The sequence below is a fragment of the Pygocentrus nattereri genome, chromosome 9 (assembly GCF_015220715.1).
Source record: "Pygocentrus nattereri isolate fPygNat1 chromosome 9, fPygNat1.pri, whole genome shotgun sequence".
Lineage (NCBI taxonomy): Eukaryota > Metazoa > Chordata > Actinopteri > Characiformes > Serrasalmidae > Pygocentrus > Pygocentrus nattereri.
The window spans coordinates 35954096-35971206 of NC_051219.1; the positions used below are offsets into that span (position 1 = coordinate 35954096).

General features: G+C 42.1%; 1 protein-coding gene across 3 annotated transcripts in view; it reads right to left on the reverse strand.

The window, feature by feature from the left end:
* Positions 1 to 17111, reverse strand: part of samd11 (sterile alpha motif domain containing 11) — an 87267-nt gene that overhangs the window by 57222 nt on the left and 12934 nt on the right. For all 3 annotated transcript variants that reach the window (XM_017709322.2, XM_017709327.2, XM_017709312.2), the window contains exon 3: positions 8640 to 8815. In XM_017709322.2, the coding sequence (XP_017564811.2) occupies positions 8640 to 8815 (176 nt within the window). The remainder of the gene's footprint in view (positions 1 to 8639; positions 8816 to 17111) is intronic.

The window sequence follows — 17111 nt, forward strand, 5'->3', positions numbered from 1 at the left end:
TTATTTTCAAGTTCAAATATTAGGTTTGGGAAAATAAAAGCAGAGAAAATTGTCAGCTTTAAAATGCAGCATCTATTTCCTTTATCCTTTCTTTTTAAACTAAAGAATCTGTTGTTATGCAGCTCACATCCAGATGGAGCGGCGGCACGCATCGCAGGCCTCCGTTAGCAAAGGGAGTAATAAATAAATACAGAAATAGATACATAAATAAAAAGAGCGTAGCTCGTCCTCTTGGGTTTTCCTGTTGTTCCTACCGTATAAAAGCTGATGGGAAGTCGATAAGCCTGCAGCGCTGCAGAAAAAAGTAAAAGTGAAATATATTATTTCACCACATTGAGCAGTGCTATGCTTTGCTGTGTTGAATAATGAAGGAAAATGCACAGCAAGGTAAAATCTTGAGTGCGCCGAGACGTTTAGCGAGAATGCCCAGTTGAAGACATTTGCCTTGAGTGAGTGTGACATTAATGACATTGATTACCTGTTGAAGTTGATGCAAAGGGAATCAAAGTGCTATCTACAGTGTAAATAAGCATCTCACAGAGTGGATCTATACAGTCCTATTAGAGGTCCATGCTGTTCTGACTGACTCTGACATCTAGACAAGGTTTGAGACCAAATGCAATTTTCTCATGCACACTCACTGGGTACAAACGTTTCCACCAAGAATACATTTGTTTATATGAATTAATGGCAAATGAAATGGCGTACAATATTAACACACCAACCTCTTCCTCAATTACAGGATTGTCTGGGTACAGGCACTAAAAGTCTAAAGAGTGGCTATGCAGCACCGTTATGTGGCGACGCAAATCTCTTGTTTGCTGGAACTAGATAAGAGAGCTTGTGCACCATTACCTTTTTCCATGCAGTAAATGAGTGAGCATGCAGTTGGCCTTTGGGTAGAGCCTTGGACACTATAAAAGATCCAGAGGAGCTGTGGCCACTAATTACTGCTCTAAGAAGAAGTTCTTTCCAGGAACCCTACAGTGCCATTCCCCCTTCCCAGCAGTCTAGTGTTAAATTCTCCAAAATTACACAGGGAAATGCCTTGACAAAAAGCAAAGATGAATGGAGGGAACACATGGCTGCATCATCTGTGCTCAACCTTCATAGCAAAGAGCAAATATCGTACTGCAGGAGGTTCACCAAAGAGACTATGATCACACGCTAACTGTTCTAGTGACCTTCTAGAAGAGGCTGATTACAAATATACAGGCCATTTGATTCTACTTGGATCATGTAAGCTTTCCTAGAGGTCTCACCACAGGTAGCCAGTGGAAACAATGATTCACAATTTGTACCTGTCCATGAGCAGGCAAGTGCCTACAGCAGATTTCAATCAAACTGTGTGGACTCCAGTACCAGCATTCAGATATCGCATAGAACAGTATACAATTAGTTCAGCAGTTCTAAAAGCAGATGAACATGCAACAGGACAAATGCTTTTGCATGGGTACATACCAGCATTCTAAAAGCCTGGCCAGACGCTGCGTTCTGAACTGCTTTTCGTCCCCTGGCTTGGCCTTTCCTGGCTGGCTAACTGCTTATGGTCAGGTCCAGACAGCCACCAGAGAAGATGACGGCATGCCTTGCTGGCCAAACCCATCTGATGCTAAATGCAGACAGGCTCAGGTTTTTCCTCAAAAGCGCCGTGCAACAGAGGCCACCCAAAAAGGGAAGACAGGCGGTATGTGTGCCCAGACAGGTGCAGCACAGGTCTGTTTAATTTCCTTTACCTCTCCCTCTTCCTCAATGGGAGGGTCCATGAGGCTGGAGTCAACCTCCCTCCTCCCTTGTCACTGCTCTAATCCACTTACGCTCCATTGCCTGGAAATAATGTAACTGCTGAAAAACCATTATGAAATTCAAACGTAAACATTGAAGGCCCGTCGTCCCGCTTGCCACAAAAGATACCACTTGTCGAGTTATATATTAGTGTAATTGAACCGAGGCATTGTGAGATGGGAGCTGTTTTTAGAAGCTTTTCTGACTCAGAGATATGTCTTCCATCCAGGTATAGTGTCTTATATAATCCATGGTGGTTAGTCAGTAATTACCCAGACAACCAGTCAGCACTTCTCAATCACACTCTTGTGACAGAGTGCACTGGAAAGCTTGACATAGGCAGGCTTGAGGAAATGATTGGCAAGACGTTAAGCATGATCGACTGAGACCAGAAGGTGACTGCAGGTGATCAGGATGTCATTGTAGGTGACTGAGCAGAACTTGGCAGCGTGCATTTACATGGAGGCATTTCCTAACTTGTTTACTTCTTTTCCAAAGCGTAGACAACTAAGCGTTAAAGGTGTTTCATGCACGGACGACTCACAACTGTATCTCCAGACATAAGATCTGGTGGTGGAGCGACAGCAGTCTATGGAGCGTTGGCACACATTTTTCTTTTTTTCGAAGCGCGCCATGTCTATGCGCAGACTCAGAGAACTTCCCCAGCTCTCTGTCCCCGCATACTGTTCTGGAGGACCTGAGCGCTAATCGCCTGTAAAGCTGCTAGCCATTAACATTAAGCTGGTTAAAAGATATAGGGAGTCTTCTTAAAGATGACAAGTTGTAAAGCCCTTCCTCTGCGCCCCAGAAACCCTGCATCTTGTTGACAACAATATGCGCTGTTCCGGTGGGATATACCTGAATGCAAGAGATGGTTAGGAAAGGTGATAAATAGCACCCAATCTATTTCAGTACGCAGTTTCAGATCAGAAACACAGTAGCTGGCCTGGCATGCTGTGGATGTATGAATAAAATTCCATGTAGAATGTCACCCAACACAACTACCACAATAACCTCAATTGTGTGTTGATGGGGCGTAAATACACTCACACATAAAAACGAATTCTCCATTTTTCACCCATTGTCTAAATCCAATTTGTTAAGACCCCTCCACAACTCACTTACCCAGGCCCTGTTCGATGGAAATCGAATTGCATAGATTGAACATCCCATTATCCATTTGGGTCAGATCCTCATCTGAGTGAAGCAGGGGAGTGAGGTGAGGTGAGGAGGCCCGGAACAAGAGGAGAGACGAGGCTCCTCACAGTCCGCCGCCTTTAACAGGGTAAAAGCCCTCCATATTCGTCATAAGTGTTCTTTAAATTCATTAGCATCCTCAGGCGCTGGCGGAAGAAGTGCTGGTGGGCGAGGACCTCTTTAACAAGGTTAGACAGAACCCCGTAATGCGTTATTGTTCCAGCGTTGTCCTCGGCGTCGCAGACAGACCGCATAGTGGAACTCACTAAGGGAAAGGAGGCGTAGCGAGGGAGTGAGGAGAATAAAGCTTACATTCAGTGCAAGTTTAGCTTGACGCAGATAAGAACTGTCTCCTTCACATATTCCATGCTTAAAAACTGTGCAACATACCGATGTGGTATCATGGCTCAGAGGGTCACATGCAGTGACTGTCATTCACACAAGTCTTCTATGTGTTGGTTTTTTTTAAATGAGCTGGTCTGTCATGTATGTCATTTTTGTCCATCTAAACGTCATCTCGACAACTCAATAACATATCTACAGCATAACACCAATCTTTAAATTCTCCAGGACTTGCTCCTTTACTGCAAAAAAATTCTACTTTATTACAGTCAAATGAAGCCTCCCAAGACAAAGCACTGCACCTTGAAAAACTTGGCAAATACATTATGTATTAAACAGAGAACAACTAAATAAGCCTGTAGAATTACAATCATACGTTTAAAAAATGCAGCTGTCAGAAACGCTAGACAACTTCCAGGAGATTTTCAACAAGAGCAAAGCTGTCAATGAGAGACAGAGTCTTCCTGGAGAGCTAACTAACCCCAGCAGCTTCAAAAAGCACTCACGCTGCAACCAGCACCATCCGGCTTGCTACTGACATGTCATGTCAAACGCTGAATGAAGATACACCTAAAATCAGAGAGAATTTACACTAGAACCCATCATCGCAGAGACCAGGACAGCCTAAAACTGGCAGTGCTGGCAAGAGGAAGCCGAGCTTGAGTGATTAGAATGATTTCAATAATAGATCATAACCTCAAGGCCAAGCCTTCCGGCATGTTTTTAAAGATACGAGATAAGACGATTTGACAAAAGCGCGGTTCCCCTGACTCACCTGCCACAGCTGACATCTGCTGGCTGGTCATCACCTGTAATGCGTTTAGGCAGACTGGAATCGCCGGCGGGGAAACCAGAGCGTTTCAGCCGTGGCTCTTAAACTACCGCAGCCCTGACCATGCTGTAATAGGCTTCCTTCAGCTCCCGTGTCCAAGAGGAAGGAAAGCAAACTACTCATGGAAATTTAATGAGCGCACAAATCTTTAATTTCCCTCGCCCTGATTAGAGGGGCTGAAGAGATAACGGATACTAAATGAATACTAGATGTGGAATTTTAGCTCAGCAGCAGATCTGATTCTTTAATCTCGCAAAAGTGGATGTTTCTGCGTTGCAACATAAGAACCTAACTAATGTTCCACAGTTATGGAAATTATAAAAAGAGTAAGAATGGTTGAAAAAATATGCACGAGGCAACTCATAAATGAACCATGTAATGGCAAACATCCCATTCAAACTTCAACTCAATCTTTGTTAAAAGGCCCACATCCTGCAATTTCATTGGGATCCACTTATAACACTGGGGTGGTTTTGTGCACCAAAATAATTCTTACTTTAGAATTAAATGATGCCTTAATGAATGAGCTCTGTCCTCTATGGTGCCTGATTCAAAATGCAATGGGCGGAGCTAAATTGCTGTAGGCTGAATAAGTGGATATATGTAAATAAATATATGTAAATAAATTGATTCTAGTAACATCACAGAAACAAACAGGTCTGTTTTTGCAGCTCAGCTTCCACATATGATCTGGGTAGTGAATGAAAATTTGGTTTTCAATGATCTGAGCACTTTAAAACACATGCACAGAGCATATCACTGATTTCAAATGTTATATATTTTCTATAAATGAGAAAGGTCGCGCAGTTAGACCTGTTAAACTGGAAGCAACTATTCAGTTTCACTCTAGGCACAGTGTGATTATTGCTGATGTTCTGTGTCATCTAAATGGATGTGTCAATTATGGAGGCAGAGCACCATTGGGAGGTGGGGGCACCATTGGGAGGTGGGGGGGACTGTAAGTATATCTGGATATCCAAATTCATCATAGCATTTGTTTACTTATTTGGGTATCAAAGGCATTTTCAGTTGTGAAGCACCTCATGGGCTAGAGTTTAGGTTCAGGTTTAGGTTCTGGAAATCACCTCAGGTAAGGTACCTCAGGTCAGGTGAGTGGTGCTTTGCATCAGTGACACTGTGTGCCCTAGTTAAGTCATAAAGTTCTAAAATATTTTTCTTCTTGAAAATTGCTGAAATGGGACAAAAATGGAAATCATATTTTGTTAGAATTAGAAATATCCTTGGGCTGCCTTCAGCATATTTAGAGGGGAGTCACCCAAAAATAGCCTCTATGTGGGAAACACTGGCATATGAGCTGTTCTTATGAAAGTCAATGTGAATTAGAAATCACACCACATTTTCCTTCTGTACTGTATATTTCTGAGAGAAACGCGGTGTCAGGTTTCTGAGTTGGCTGAGAATTTTCGCTCAATGATAGGTGGGTGTGGTGATAATATTGGTTAATACTATTTTTCCCCACCCACTGGTGCACAGTAATCAAAACTCACAAGGCGTTTTTTTGTAAATGGTATGGCATGATGAATCACGCTTAATACGACCAGAGACAAGGTAAAGTTCTGATTTCAGGCTGGCTTTAAGTCTTATTGAGATCAATGTTTCACCTTACTACCTTCAGTTTTAAACACAGGAGAGCGGCAATGTCCCGAACGGCCCAGAAGAGTGGTGAGGCAACACAAAGGCTTAACACCAGCCATCTGAAAAAACATCCACGCTGCAGCGGCCCACTTTAACGTGCTTTTTTGAGAGCAGTTTGAGTGAGGCAGCTGTCTCACTGCTACAGCCGTATCATCGCCACTCCTCACACATGAGGTGAGAGGTCCTCGTGTTTGTTTCCGTCTCTGGTCTATGGGCTCATGTTCATACCTATTTAAAGTATGTGTGGGTAGGTCTGAGAGCATGTACATATCATTGCTGTCATGAGAAAACCTCATATATCCAAAATGGTAACTTTATAGAAGAAAAAGTCGAGGGTTATAACTAGAATTGTATAAATAGATAATAATTACATAGTGAGTCATACAGTGAATTACAATTGCATTCAATTTCTGACTTCTGGCATTCTTCCATTTGTTCTAATGTGAAGAAATTTCAAATACATTGTAAAACGTTAAATGTACTGTAGACATAACATTAACTTTGAACCTGCTTTAAATGACATGATAAATTATAAAATCCAAAGTGTTAAATAAAAGTGTTAATGTGACTTATGAGCTCTGCTTTTCAGTATTGCTGTGGTCCATTCATCATAAGATGTCCACATAAACTATAAAGGGCAGCCTGCAATGAGGTTTTCTTATGACAGCGTCAATATGCAGCTCCTGAGCATGTGTGAGAGGGGTGGAAAGGAATGTATGCACACAGTGTGGGCGGCAGGGGTAGAGGCCAAAGGGGCCTATAACTCCTCTTTAACAATGCTCTGATGTGTGGTGGGGCAGGACCCAGCTGGACCAGCTGACCCTTTACTGCCAGCCAGGTGTGGTTAAGAGGCCTCATCTACACTGAGCAATCTCACAGTCTCACACCAGGTACGGCAGCAGTGGAGGTCGCAGGAGGGAAGACACAGCACGGTGAGGAGGGTGCACTTCCACAGGATATGAACACAACATCGTAATTATACTGTGTCCACCTCATGTGATGTGGTTAAAGACTGGCCTTCCTTGTTTTGACCACATGCACACACTTGTGCTTTTACAACATCAGGACACTTACATGCATTGCATAGTCATATGGAAATGTTTGAACAGCTAAATGACGCTTTGTTGATTTTCTAAGTGAAAAGAAGTTAACACATCATCTATAGGGATCTTTAATATGACATTTTTCTGCATATTTAGTGCACAATTGCTATTTATTTGCACATTTTAAGCTTAATTTTGCCCCAATATGTTAAATTCAGCAAAAATACAGCAATTGGGCATTAATTTGGTCAGATGGGTGTTATCTGCTATAGAGGGTGTGTTAACTCTTTTTCAATTTCAACAAAAAATGTCATTTGACCAGGGTTGCCCAAACTTTTGCATAAAACTGTATATGTAGCATGAATATTGTAATGTAATGTCTGTTCCTAAATCTAACCCTTAAGACTGAAAGAGTGCCTGCCAGCACATTTATAACACATTGTGTTTAAACTTAAATAATGTCACAACTGGCCCGATATGATTTGAAGAAAATATCTAATTGTGATTTTTCTGATATTGCGACTTTGATTTCTTTAAATTTTTGGTCTGTCATTTACAAACTGTAATAAAAATGGCAGATCTTGCACATTGCACATTTTCGACTTACAAATTAGATATACAAAATGATTCACGTTTCAGTCCAACTTTAGAACTATTTAGGATATCAACAAACTTTAAATTCCATATGAAACTAGAGAAGCTCTCTGACAAAAATCCCATGCCTGATCTACACAACATCTTCAGAGTCAGTCATACTGCCTCTAGATTGCAGGGTATACAGATCAAAGCTCAGTACTTATTGTTTCTCTCGTTTAGTTATGTTGTTATTGTCATCGCTTGGCAGCCAATCAGAGGACTAAATAGAACATCCAGCAGACCCAATCGAAGCAGGGGTTTAGGACCCTCCCACACTGCTATGGTTTCGTTTTGAAGACATGACTGCTCACACTGTGGGAGCAGGTTTAAATACAGCTCACAAATTCCAGCGTGACTTTTCAAAACTTCAAAACATTTGACATCTGACCTTAAAAAACAAAATTTTCCTTAAGATGTGTATAGTATGTGTGAAATACTACAAATGCTTTTTGAATGTAGTGATGATGAGGCTGGTGACACCTTGGGAAATGTCAGGAGTATGATGCAGCTCCATACAGCTAGACAGCAATACATGACACCAGTAAGAGCGTAAACTAAACACGCTTTCTCATAGAGCTGAGAAAAATGGCACAGATAGACAACAGAGGCTTCCAGTGTCTTTTATAAGCTGGTAAAATGTTTGAGTGTTTGGATTATTCATTTAAATTGTTTGATTCTGTATATCGCTGCTGTTGGAACAAAACCTTGTATCTCCAAAATGGTCACTTTACAGGAGAAGCAAAAAACATACTTTACTTTTAATGTAAGTCAATAGAACCAGAGTTTTTTCCAAGTAATTTGGGGTCATTTGTTTTGGTCAATTCGTCATGAAATGTACACACAGGGTATAGAGCAACAGGCATTTTCAAACTGTGTGAAAAATGAACAAAATGGAGATACAAGGTTTTGTTCTGACAACAGCAATATTTTCATCATCTTCTCAAAGAGATCAGAGCATGTAAGTCATATGGTAACCATGTAAAATGTCACCAAGTTACAGACAAAAAATATTTTTAAAAAATCTGCTTTTGCATTTTTATTAGTAAAAAAGCTCTTTACCAAATCAGGAGCATTTTGTTGGTCATAACATTACGTCACTCCTGTTTTCCTGTATGAATGTATAAAATCAAACAAATGTGCATAAATACCTCTTTCTCATCATAGTGTAGTGGAGCTCCTCCTCTTGCTTGATGTCAGCATGGTCTCCGTTGACCCTCTCACTCCCCTCACTGTCGTCGCTGCTGAAAACGGATGCCAGCTCCTTCTTGGGCACGCGGGTTGGAGGCAGCGGGATGGTGCGCTTCTCTGCCAAACGCCCACGGTTCTGCAGGAGCAAAGAGGAGACGCACACATGCTAAGAGGCTAAGGACAGGCCCAGGCACCCGTCACATTCTCACATTCACTGCATTTAGCCAAAAGCTGGAAAAAGCTACCCGACCGGTATGGGGTAGCGCCGTATTTTCACCACGCTTTTGGTCAGTGTCCTGCAAACAGCCAATTTCGAATTCTGCCCTCAGGTCACTCTCTTCAAAATCAGTCACAAGGGCTCAACACCATCAAAGTAGGAAACATATAAAAGACTGGTTGCCAATTGTGGTTCTGAAGTTTCCCTGCCCTGCATGTTTTAGTGCTTTCCCCGCTCTGACACCCACTTCAACTCAATAAAACATGCATAGCTTCTCCAAGACAAAAAAAACCTGATATGGAGACTCAGAACTTCTGTAAGAATTAATAATGAAATTCAGAAAGATATTCACAAACTTTTGTCAAACTTTTGTTTTTTTTTTGGTATTTTATCTCTAGGAATTGAACTAGCAATCTCCTGACAATGAAGCCAATTTTTAGAGGGTTGTTTCCACTTAAGAGGCCCTTACACTGGAAAAACTTTACAGAATGTAGGCATATATCTTATTCACTTGTTTCACAAAGCACAGATATATAAAGAGCATTATGAAGAGATCAGGTGTAATCAAGCTAGCATTAGCATCATTGTAAATTCCATTAGCTACAATACCACAGTGTAACATATTTAGTTCACTGAACTTCTGGTATTATATTAACTATACAAAGGCCCTTATCTCCATAATGGTAACTTTTCAGAAGGAAAAACATGTTTAAGTTACAATAAAAGGTACTACGATTTTTTTTCCAACTAATTTTGGACCATTTCCACTTCTGCAGCTGTGGTTTTCAAAAGGAGATGTGAGTTTCTGTCTCAACAGCCATGATAAGCTCCCATTATTTGTTAGCTATATTAGCTCTAGCGCAGAACTAAAGAAACAAACTTCAGACACCAAAGTCACAGAGAAATGTACAGTAAACGCACAATACTTTAAACTCTCAACGAAACAATAAAGGTCAACAAAACTCTCAAGACAATGAAACTTAGAAAGGACCTGTCACTAATAGGCCGGCAGAGGGGATGACTATTGATCCTGTTTGGGGAGGGAGGAGGGGTGACAGAGAGAGGGAGAAAGAGAGAGAGATGATACCAATTCCATCTCTCCCGCTCTCTCTCTCTCTCTCTCTCTCTCTCTCTTCGCCTCACACATCTGAAGCGATGGGAGGGATAAAGCAGAAGAGCGGCCCTGGGGGTTTACTGTGTGAAGCTGAGTGACCTTTAATGTGACCTGAAGGGGTCAGTGCAGATTACTGCACCTCCACATCTATCCCTGTGTGAAGTGGCGGGGGGGTCCAGAGGAAGGAAGAGAGAGTGGACTGTCCGGAGTTATAATGTATGGACGGACGTGCCTTTGAAATTTCAACTGCAACTGAAAAGGCTGTGTATGTGAGGGTGGAAGAGAGGAAGGCACGCCTGTGTCTCAGCTCTGTCAAACTCTGCTGAGCCCTGCAGCTATCCCTACTTCCACACGCGAGGCCAATACACACACACACACACACACACACAGTATCCCACAAGGACGGCAGTGTGAGTGGCAGGCCGGGGCAGGGGGGTGGGGAGACTAGCCAAGAGGCAAACAGGTGCAGGCCCTCTGGATTCTCTCAAGTGGCATACATTAAAAGAAGGGGGGAGAAAAAAGAGAGAAAGATGAAAACATCCCTGAGGATGAGCAGACTGCATAGTTCTACACTTTTTTTTTTGGTGTGTGTGTGTGTGTGTGTGTGTGTGTGTGTGTGTGTGTGTGTGTGTGCGAGCGTCTTTCTTCCTTTTGCAGAGAAAGCAGATTTGCCTCTGTTCTCTGAGACTAAGATGTGTAGCGAAAGCACTGGAGGAACACAGAGCCGGAGCCGAAGTTTAGGGACACGAAATCCGACTTTTCTGAATGAGGAACACAAAAATCTTCTGAGAACGTATACGACTCATAGGTATATGAATATACCCACAGACATGCATACGCTCCACATTTCTCCTCTTGTTAAAGTCTAATCAGAATTAAAACAGCTAGCGTAATACAACACGCTGATGAAGAAATCAGCTGAGGCTTATTATTAAACAGATTATGAAAAAGAGCCTTTTTAGTCTTAGGCAGCCATTATCTACTATATCTTTGTGTTTTTGACTGACATACCATTAGGATAAATGTGTTATATTACGCAAATAAGCAATAATTGCGGATTAAACAGCGCAGGAGTGTGTTACCCCTACCCCTTGTTTTTGAGTGTCACTTTGCCCCTTGGAACTGTTACGAGAGGTAGTGGTTGAAATCTTTCCCTATCAAATGGGACCCTCAAATAAAAAAGGTCATTACTTCATTAACAGCTACTAGCACTGCCCTGTAGATGACCCTGCCAGTCTGCAGTGACAGCAGAGGAAGGGAACATTCAGCAACCTCACTGCTGAGCTTTAATTACATTTAGACCACCATATGCCTTCAATGAGGAATCGACAATTACTTATCACTGCCCACCTATAATTCTTCAGTGATCTAAAGCTGAAGTTAGATATTCACCAGATTCTTGTTAAAATTTTCCTGTTCCACCTTAAATGGAGCAGTAGTTACATTCTGGGACTTCAGGTGTCAGAACTGTAGCTAGCTAGCTACCAAGACATTAGGATGCTACTAGTGATTGCTTGTTATAAATAAAAGGACCAAAATACATTGAAATAACATTAAACTAAGGTAATACAATGGTTATCCTAATTTTAATAGAGAAAATTCTCACATTTATGGGTTTCTTTGGTCTCTTGTTCAGCTATGTTACCAGATTTTCTTTTTTTCTTGTAATACTCTACTAATAGTGGACCTCTGAAAAACCTCCATTTGTAGGGCCACATTGCCCTAACACTTCACCCTAGCCCTCTATCTCAACAAAAATCAGGACACCCTACCTCTAGGCATGAACACGCAAAGCAGAGGGCTAAGGGCTAAGTGGCAATGGCATTAACATTGAAATGGGATTGGGACTTATTATCGCACAATGTAAAGGAGAGCTGCTTTTTTGACAATATCAACTTGTTCAAATTTAACTTTCGCTTTTTTACAAAAGTCAGATCCACTTTGAAGTGTGGGGGACTGTGTGCCCTACATTTAGACAGATTTGAATGTCAACCCTTAAACCCCACAGCCTGTATGTAGGCCTACTCATTAGTTCCTCACATAACTTAGACATCAGTTCCATATCATTACATATCATTATAGTGACTGAATAATTCACAGTGATAACTGAATAATAAGTCTTCAGATTAATGCCTGAATAAAAAGCCTAGGGTTCATGGGTTAACTCCTTAATCTTCTTTGCATGTCCATATGCTAAGGCCTCTTAAAGTAACCACAGTAAGTAAACAGTGCAAAGTCACTGAGTCGTTATTAAGGGATGCACAGATCCAACATTTTCTCTCCTGATGCCAACAATATCTGAACCAAACATATTGGATGATGCCAGCCCAGCAGTTGCCCCTCATGGTTTGTAGAAGCAATGCACAGAAATATAATGATACAATACAGCCTAATGTACCGTAATGCACCACTGTTTTAGGACTGCATTTACTAATAATTTATATTATCCTTTTAAAGTGAACCAATTGTAAGGAATGAAAATCTTGACAGCTCCATGAAAGTAAATGGGTTAACCAAAAAGTTTTACTGCCCACACAGCCAATGCACAGAAGATCCCCAGAGGTATCTCCCTGCTCCCTCGCCCTCTCCCTCCACACCCCCACCCCCTCAGCCTGCGCTTCATCCCGGTGGAAAGCCCCAACCCAGCCCCCAGCTTCTATTCACCACGACTGACGCAGAACCGGGGGCGGCGCACTGTTTCCGGCAACACTTCCTCATAGCGTAGGGTGTTCCAAAACAAAAACATCAAATGCTGGGCTATAGCTAACACACACACACACACACACAGGTACCTGTGGTCAGGTGGTTCTAAGGGATGGAAAATGTACCGAGCTAAATTTCCTATAAGCAGCACTTCTATGAACACGTCCGCCCACATTAAACGTCTACCTTGAAGTGAGCAGAGCTATATTTACACTGCCCATCAAGGAAGAAACGCACAAACATGCACATTCAGATACACAGATGTGAGTTTTAGTTATACTGTGGCTCTACTTGGAATATATTATACAGACAGAAAGACAGACAGACAGACAGACAGACAGATAGGTTTCTTTGTATCTCCATGTCATAAGGCTTATTATTCAATAACTATACATAGAACACAATACAGAATGATTAAATTATCATTAAGTTACAGGAGTTCACAAGCAGCACTACACAAAAGTCATTCATTTTATTTTCAGTCAAAATGACCATTAACTTAGTCTATTTTCAGTACATTTTTCTGAAGAGATTACATTTAAGATGCAGGAGTTTGCAGAAATGGAGATCAAAAAATCACTAAAACATACAGAGAAAATGGGACTCCTAACAACCACCTGGAAGACCTGGTAGACACCAACACTGTCCCTATCAGACAAAATAATGCCAGCAGCTTCTGTCTTTGAGAGAGAGAAGAAAATCACACTGCTTCATATCTGAAAAAATTCACAGGTGTTTCTGTCCATCCTTCTACTGCGAGAAAACAACGCAGCACTATGAGTCTAAAAGGATGTGCAGCTGTCAAAAAACCTGTTACTGAGAAAAGGAAACAGATAAAAGGGGGAACATTTGCAGTAACATACTAAAACTACACACCTGACATGTGGAGTAAGGTTCAGTGGACTAAAGAGTCAACATTTCGGTTTGGAATTATTGGATCCTAAGAAACAGAAAATGCAACCATCCTCTGCTACTGAACTTTTGGTGTGGAAAACTGTCCCTGCAGAAAGCAAGTCTCCTGAAAAGAATGAAAGCTGTAATAAAGGAAAAAACTGGACACACTAAACCCTGAAAAGAGCACAGAGGACAGTTCAGGTGACTAAGCACTTGTTGTTTTGTGTAATTAGCTGTCAGATCAAATTCTTTACATATCAAATAAATGCAACAGCTGTATGTGTTTAATAGGAAAGAGTGGATTTAAAGTCATGTTTTTGTGCTGCCCTTAATGGGTTAACAGACTGAAGAAAAAAAGACTGGGAAAAAAATAAGTTCATTCAACTGGGAAAAGTTTCTCTTAAGACATTTGGAATCTTATTTTGTTCCAACTCTGAAATGAGGAAATTCTGGAAAAGCCAGGAGATTCTTTTATTTCCTAAGCGCAGTATTTCCTGAAGGCTGCACTGGCCCAGTGGTGGGAGACTGGATGCTCTCTCTGTCCCTCTGTCTCTCTCTCTGTCTTGGTCTCTCTTCATTTTTTTCTCTCTGTGAAAGAGAAAAGGGAAAACCCTTTTCTCTTTCACGCTCTCTCTATGTCTCTGTTTCTCTCTATCTCTCCTTCTCTCTCCTGTCTGTCTCTCTCTCTCTCCCTCTCTCTCTCTCTGTCTCTCTCTCTTTCTCTCTCTCACTCTCTATGCCTCTCATTCACTGTCTCTCGCTCTCTCTCGCTTGCTCTCGCTCTCTCTCTCTCACCATCTTTCTCTGTGTCTCTCTCTCTTTTTCTTGGTCTGCCTCTCTCTGCCTCTCTCACTCTATGTCTCTCTCTCTCTTCTTCTGTCAGTCTTTCACCCCCCTCTATGTGTCTCTCTTTGTCTGTCTCTCTCTCTCTCCCTCTGTCTCTCTCTCTCACTCTCTATGTCTCTTTCACTGTCTCCCTCTTCCTCTATCTCTTTGTTTCTCTCTTTCTATCTCTCTCTCTCTGTCTCTCTTTGTCTGTCCCCCCCTCTCTCTTTCTCTCTTTTTGTATGTCTCTCTCTCTCGCTCTCTCTCTCACCATCTTTCTCTGTGTCTCTCTCTCTCCCTTTTTCTTGGTCTCTCTCTCTCTCTGTCTCTCTCACTCTATGTCTCTTCTTCTGTCAGTATTTCACTCTATGTTTCTGCCTCTCTCTCTCTCTCTCTCTGTCTCTCTCTTTCTCTCTCTCACTCTCTATGTCTCTCTTTCACTGTCTCTCTCTCTCTCTTCCTCTGTCTTTGTTTTTCTCTCTCTCTCTTTCTATGTCTCTCTCTCTCTCTCTCTCTCTATCTGTCTATGTCTTTCAAACACACACACACACACACATACACACACACACACACACACACACACAGCAGTAGCAGCCCATGACATTCCTGCAGCTGCGGCACTCTTGCACACCCTCACCCCCGTCACCCCCCACCCCCGTCACCCCCCACCCCCCAGTGTTCTCCCTGGGGGAAGAATGCCTAATGAGTCACGCGTCTGTCTGCCGTAACCTCCGCTTGTGTGTGTGTGTGTGTGTGTGTGTGTGTGTGTGTGTGTGTGTGTTGTAATGCCACTGTGTGTGTGAGTGCGGAGGCGGGATGGCGGGCAGACTTGGCGTGAGCTTTGGTGTTGGACTGGGGGGGGGGGGGGTTGAGGAGGAAAGAGAAGAGAACTGAGGCAGGCTGGCGGCTCTTACTGCACCTACATTCAACTACTGGAACATGAGAGAAAGAGAGAGACAGACAGAGACAGAGAGAGACAGAGAGAGAGAGAGAGAGAGAAAGAGAGAAAGAGAGAGAGAGAGAGAGAGAGAGAGAGAGAGAGAGAGAGAGAGACAGAGAGAGAGAGAGAGAGAGAGAGAGAGAGAGAGAGAGAGAGGGAGAGAGAGAGAGAGAGAGAGAGAGAGAGAGAGGGGGAGAAAGAGAGAGAGAGAGAGAGAGAGAGGGGGAGAGAGAGAGAGAGAGAGAGAGAGAGAGAGAGGGGGAGAAAGAGAGAGAGGGGGAGAGGACGCTATATGTTCTGTCTGAGGGACTCTCCTTTCCCTGTCCTGCAACAAGCACACTTTTACTGGTTTCCATTAATGTCACTTTACAATCAAATGAATTTTTAACAGCAATGTTTCAAAACCAACTACAGGAACCCTCACAGTTTGAGAGTTGACTGCTGTCGTTTTGCTGTAAACTGTTCTGCTAAAGACTACGTTTAGATTCAGTTTATATTCTGTATCGACAAGTTTAAATCTGTACTGACTTTTTTCATTTGTTTCAAAACCAGTAAAAACAAAATCATGGAAAAACATAATAAATGTTTGCACAGTGATAACTCCATCCATCCATTTTCTAAGCTGCTTCTCCGTCAGGGTCGCGGGGGGGTGCTGGAGCCTATCCCAGCAGTCTTTGGGCGGAAGGCAGGATACACCCTGGATGGGTCGCCAGTCCATCGCAGGGCAGACAGACAGTCACTCACACCTAGGGGCAGTTTAGCATGTCCAATTGGCCTGACTGCATGTCTTTGGACTGTGGGAGGAAACCAGAGAACTCGGAGGAAACCCACGCAGACACGGGGAGAACATGCAAACTCCACACAGAGAGGACCCCGGTCACCCGGCCAGGGAATCGAACCCAGGCCCTCCTCGCTGTGAGGTGACAGTGCTACCCACCACGCCGCCGTGCCGCCCCAGTGATAACTCTTCTAACTTATATCATAATACATGTGTCTTTTATTTATAACACATGTTCAAAGTTTTGTTTTTACACTTTATACAGAAATTCTCAACTTGTAACTAAGTGATAAGTAAGCAAGTAACTTGTCAGGATTCTTTCAGGATTGTTCACAGTGATGGTGATAGGAACCAGACATCTGAGCTATACACAAATTTCATAGATAAAATGTTTGTGAATATGTTGCCTGATGCCTGAGGCACTGTTTTACAATAATTTTAACAAATTTTGTAATATTATTTTTTTAATAAGTTGATAGCAGAGCAGCATAATACAGGCACAGCACAGCAAGAGTACCCAAAAATACCACTATTTTACATTATCTATTCTAATAATTAATATCATTTTTCTTATGTTTATGAACCTAAATATAAAACTCAGAAGACGTGTGTACTTTCACATAGTAAATATAGTCCTGGAGAGTAAATAAAATGGCAATATCTGCACTGGAGACATTGTGACTCCTGGTTCCTAAAACCACCACTGTGAATAAATCTGAGTAAATCTGTACAATGAATCATTTCACATCAAACCACTCTGAATGAATTTTTTACATCTCAACCACTGGATTATGCAGAAATCTGTAATAGTCACTAGAATTCTCCTTTAAATGAGCTAAAACAGCAATACACTTTTTTATCTCTGGCAACGACAATGGACCTTTAAAGGTTAAAAACAGGCCATATTAAGAAACAGCCATTGTAAGCCACTTTACTCCACAGTTCTAAGAGCTGGTTCTAA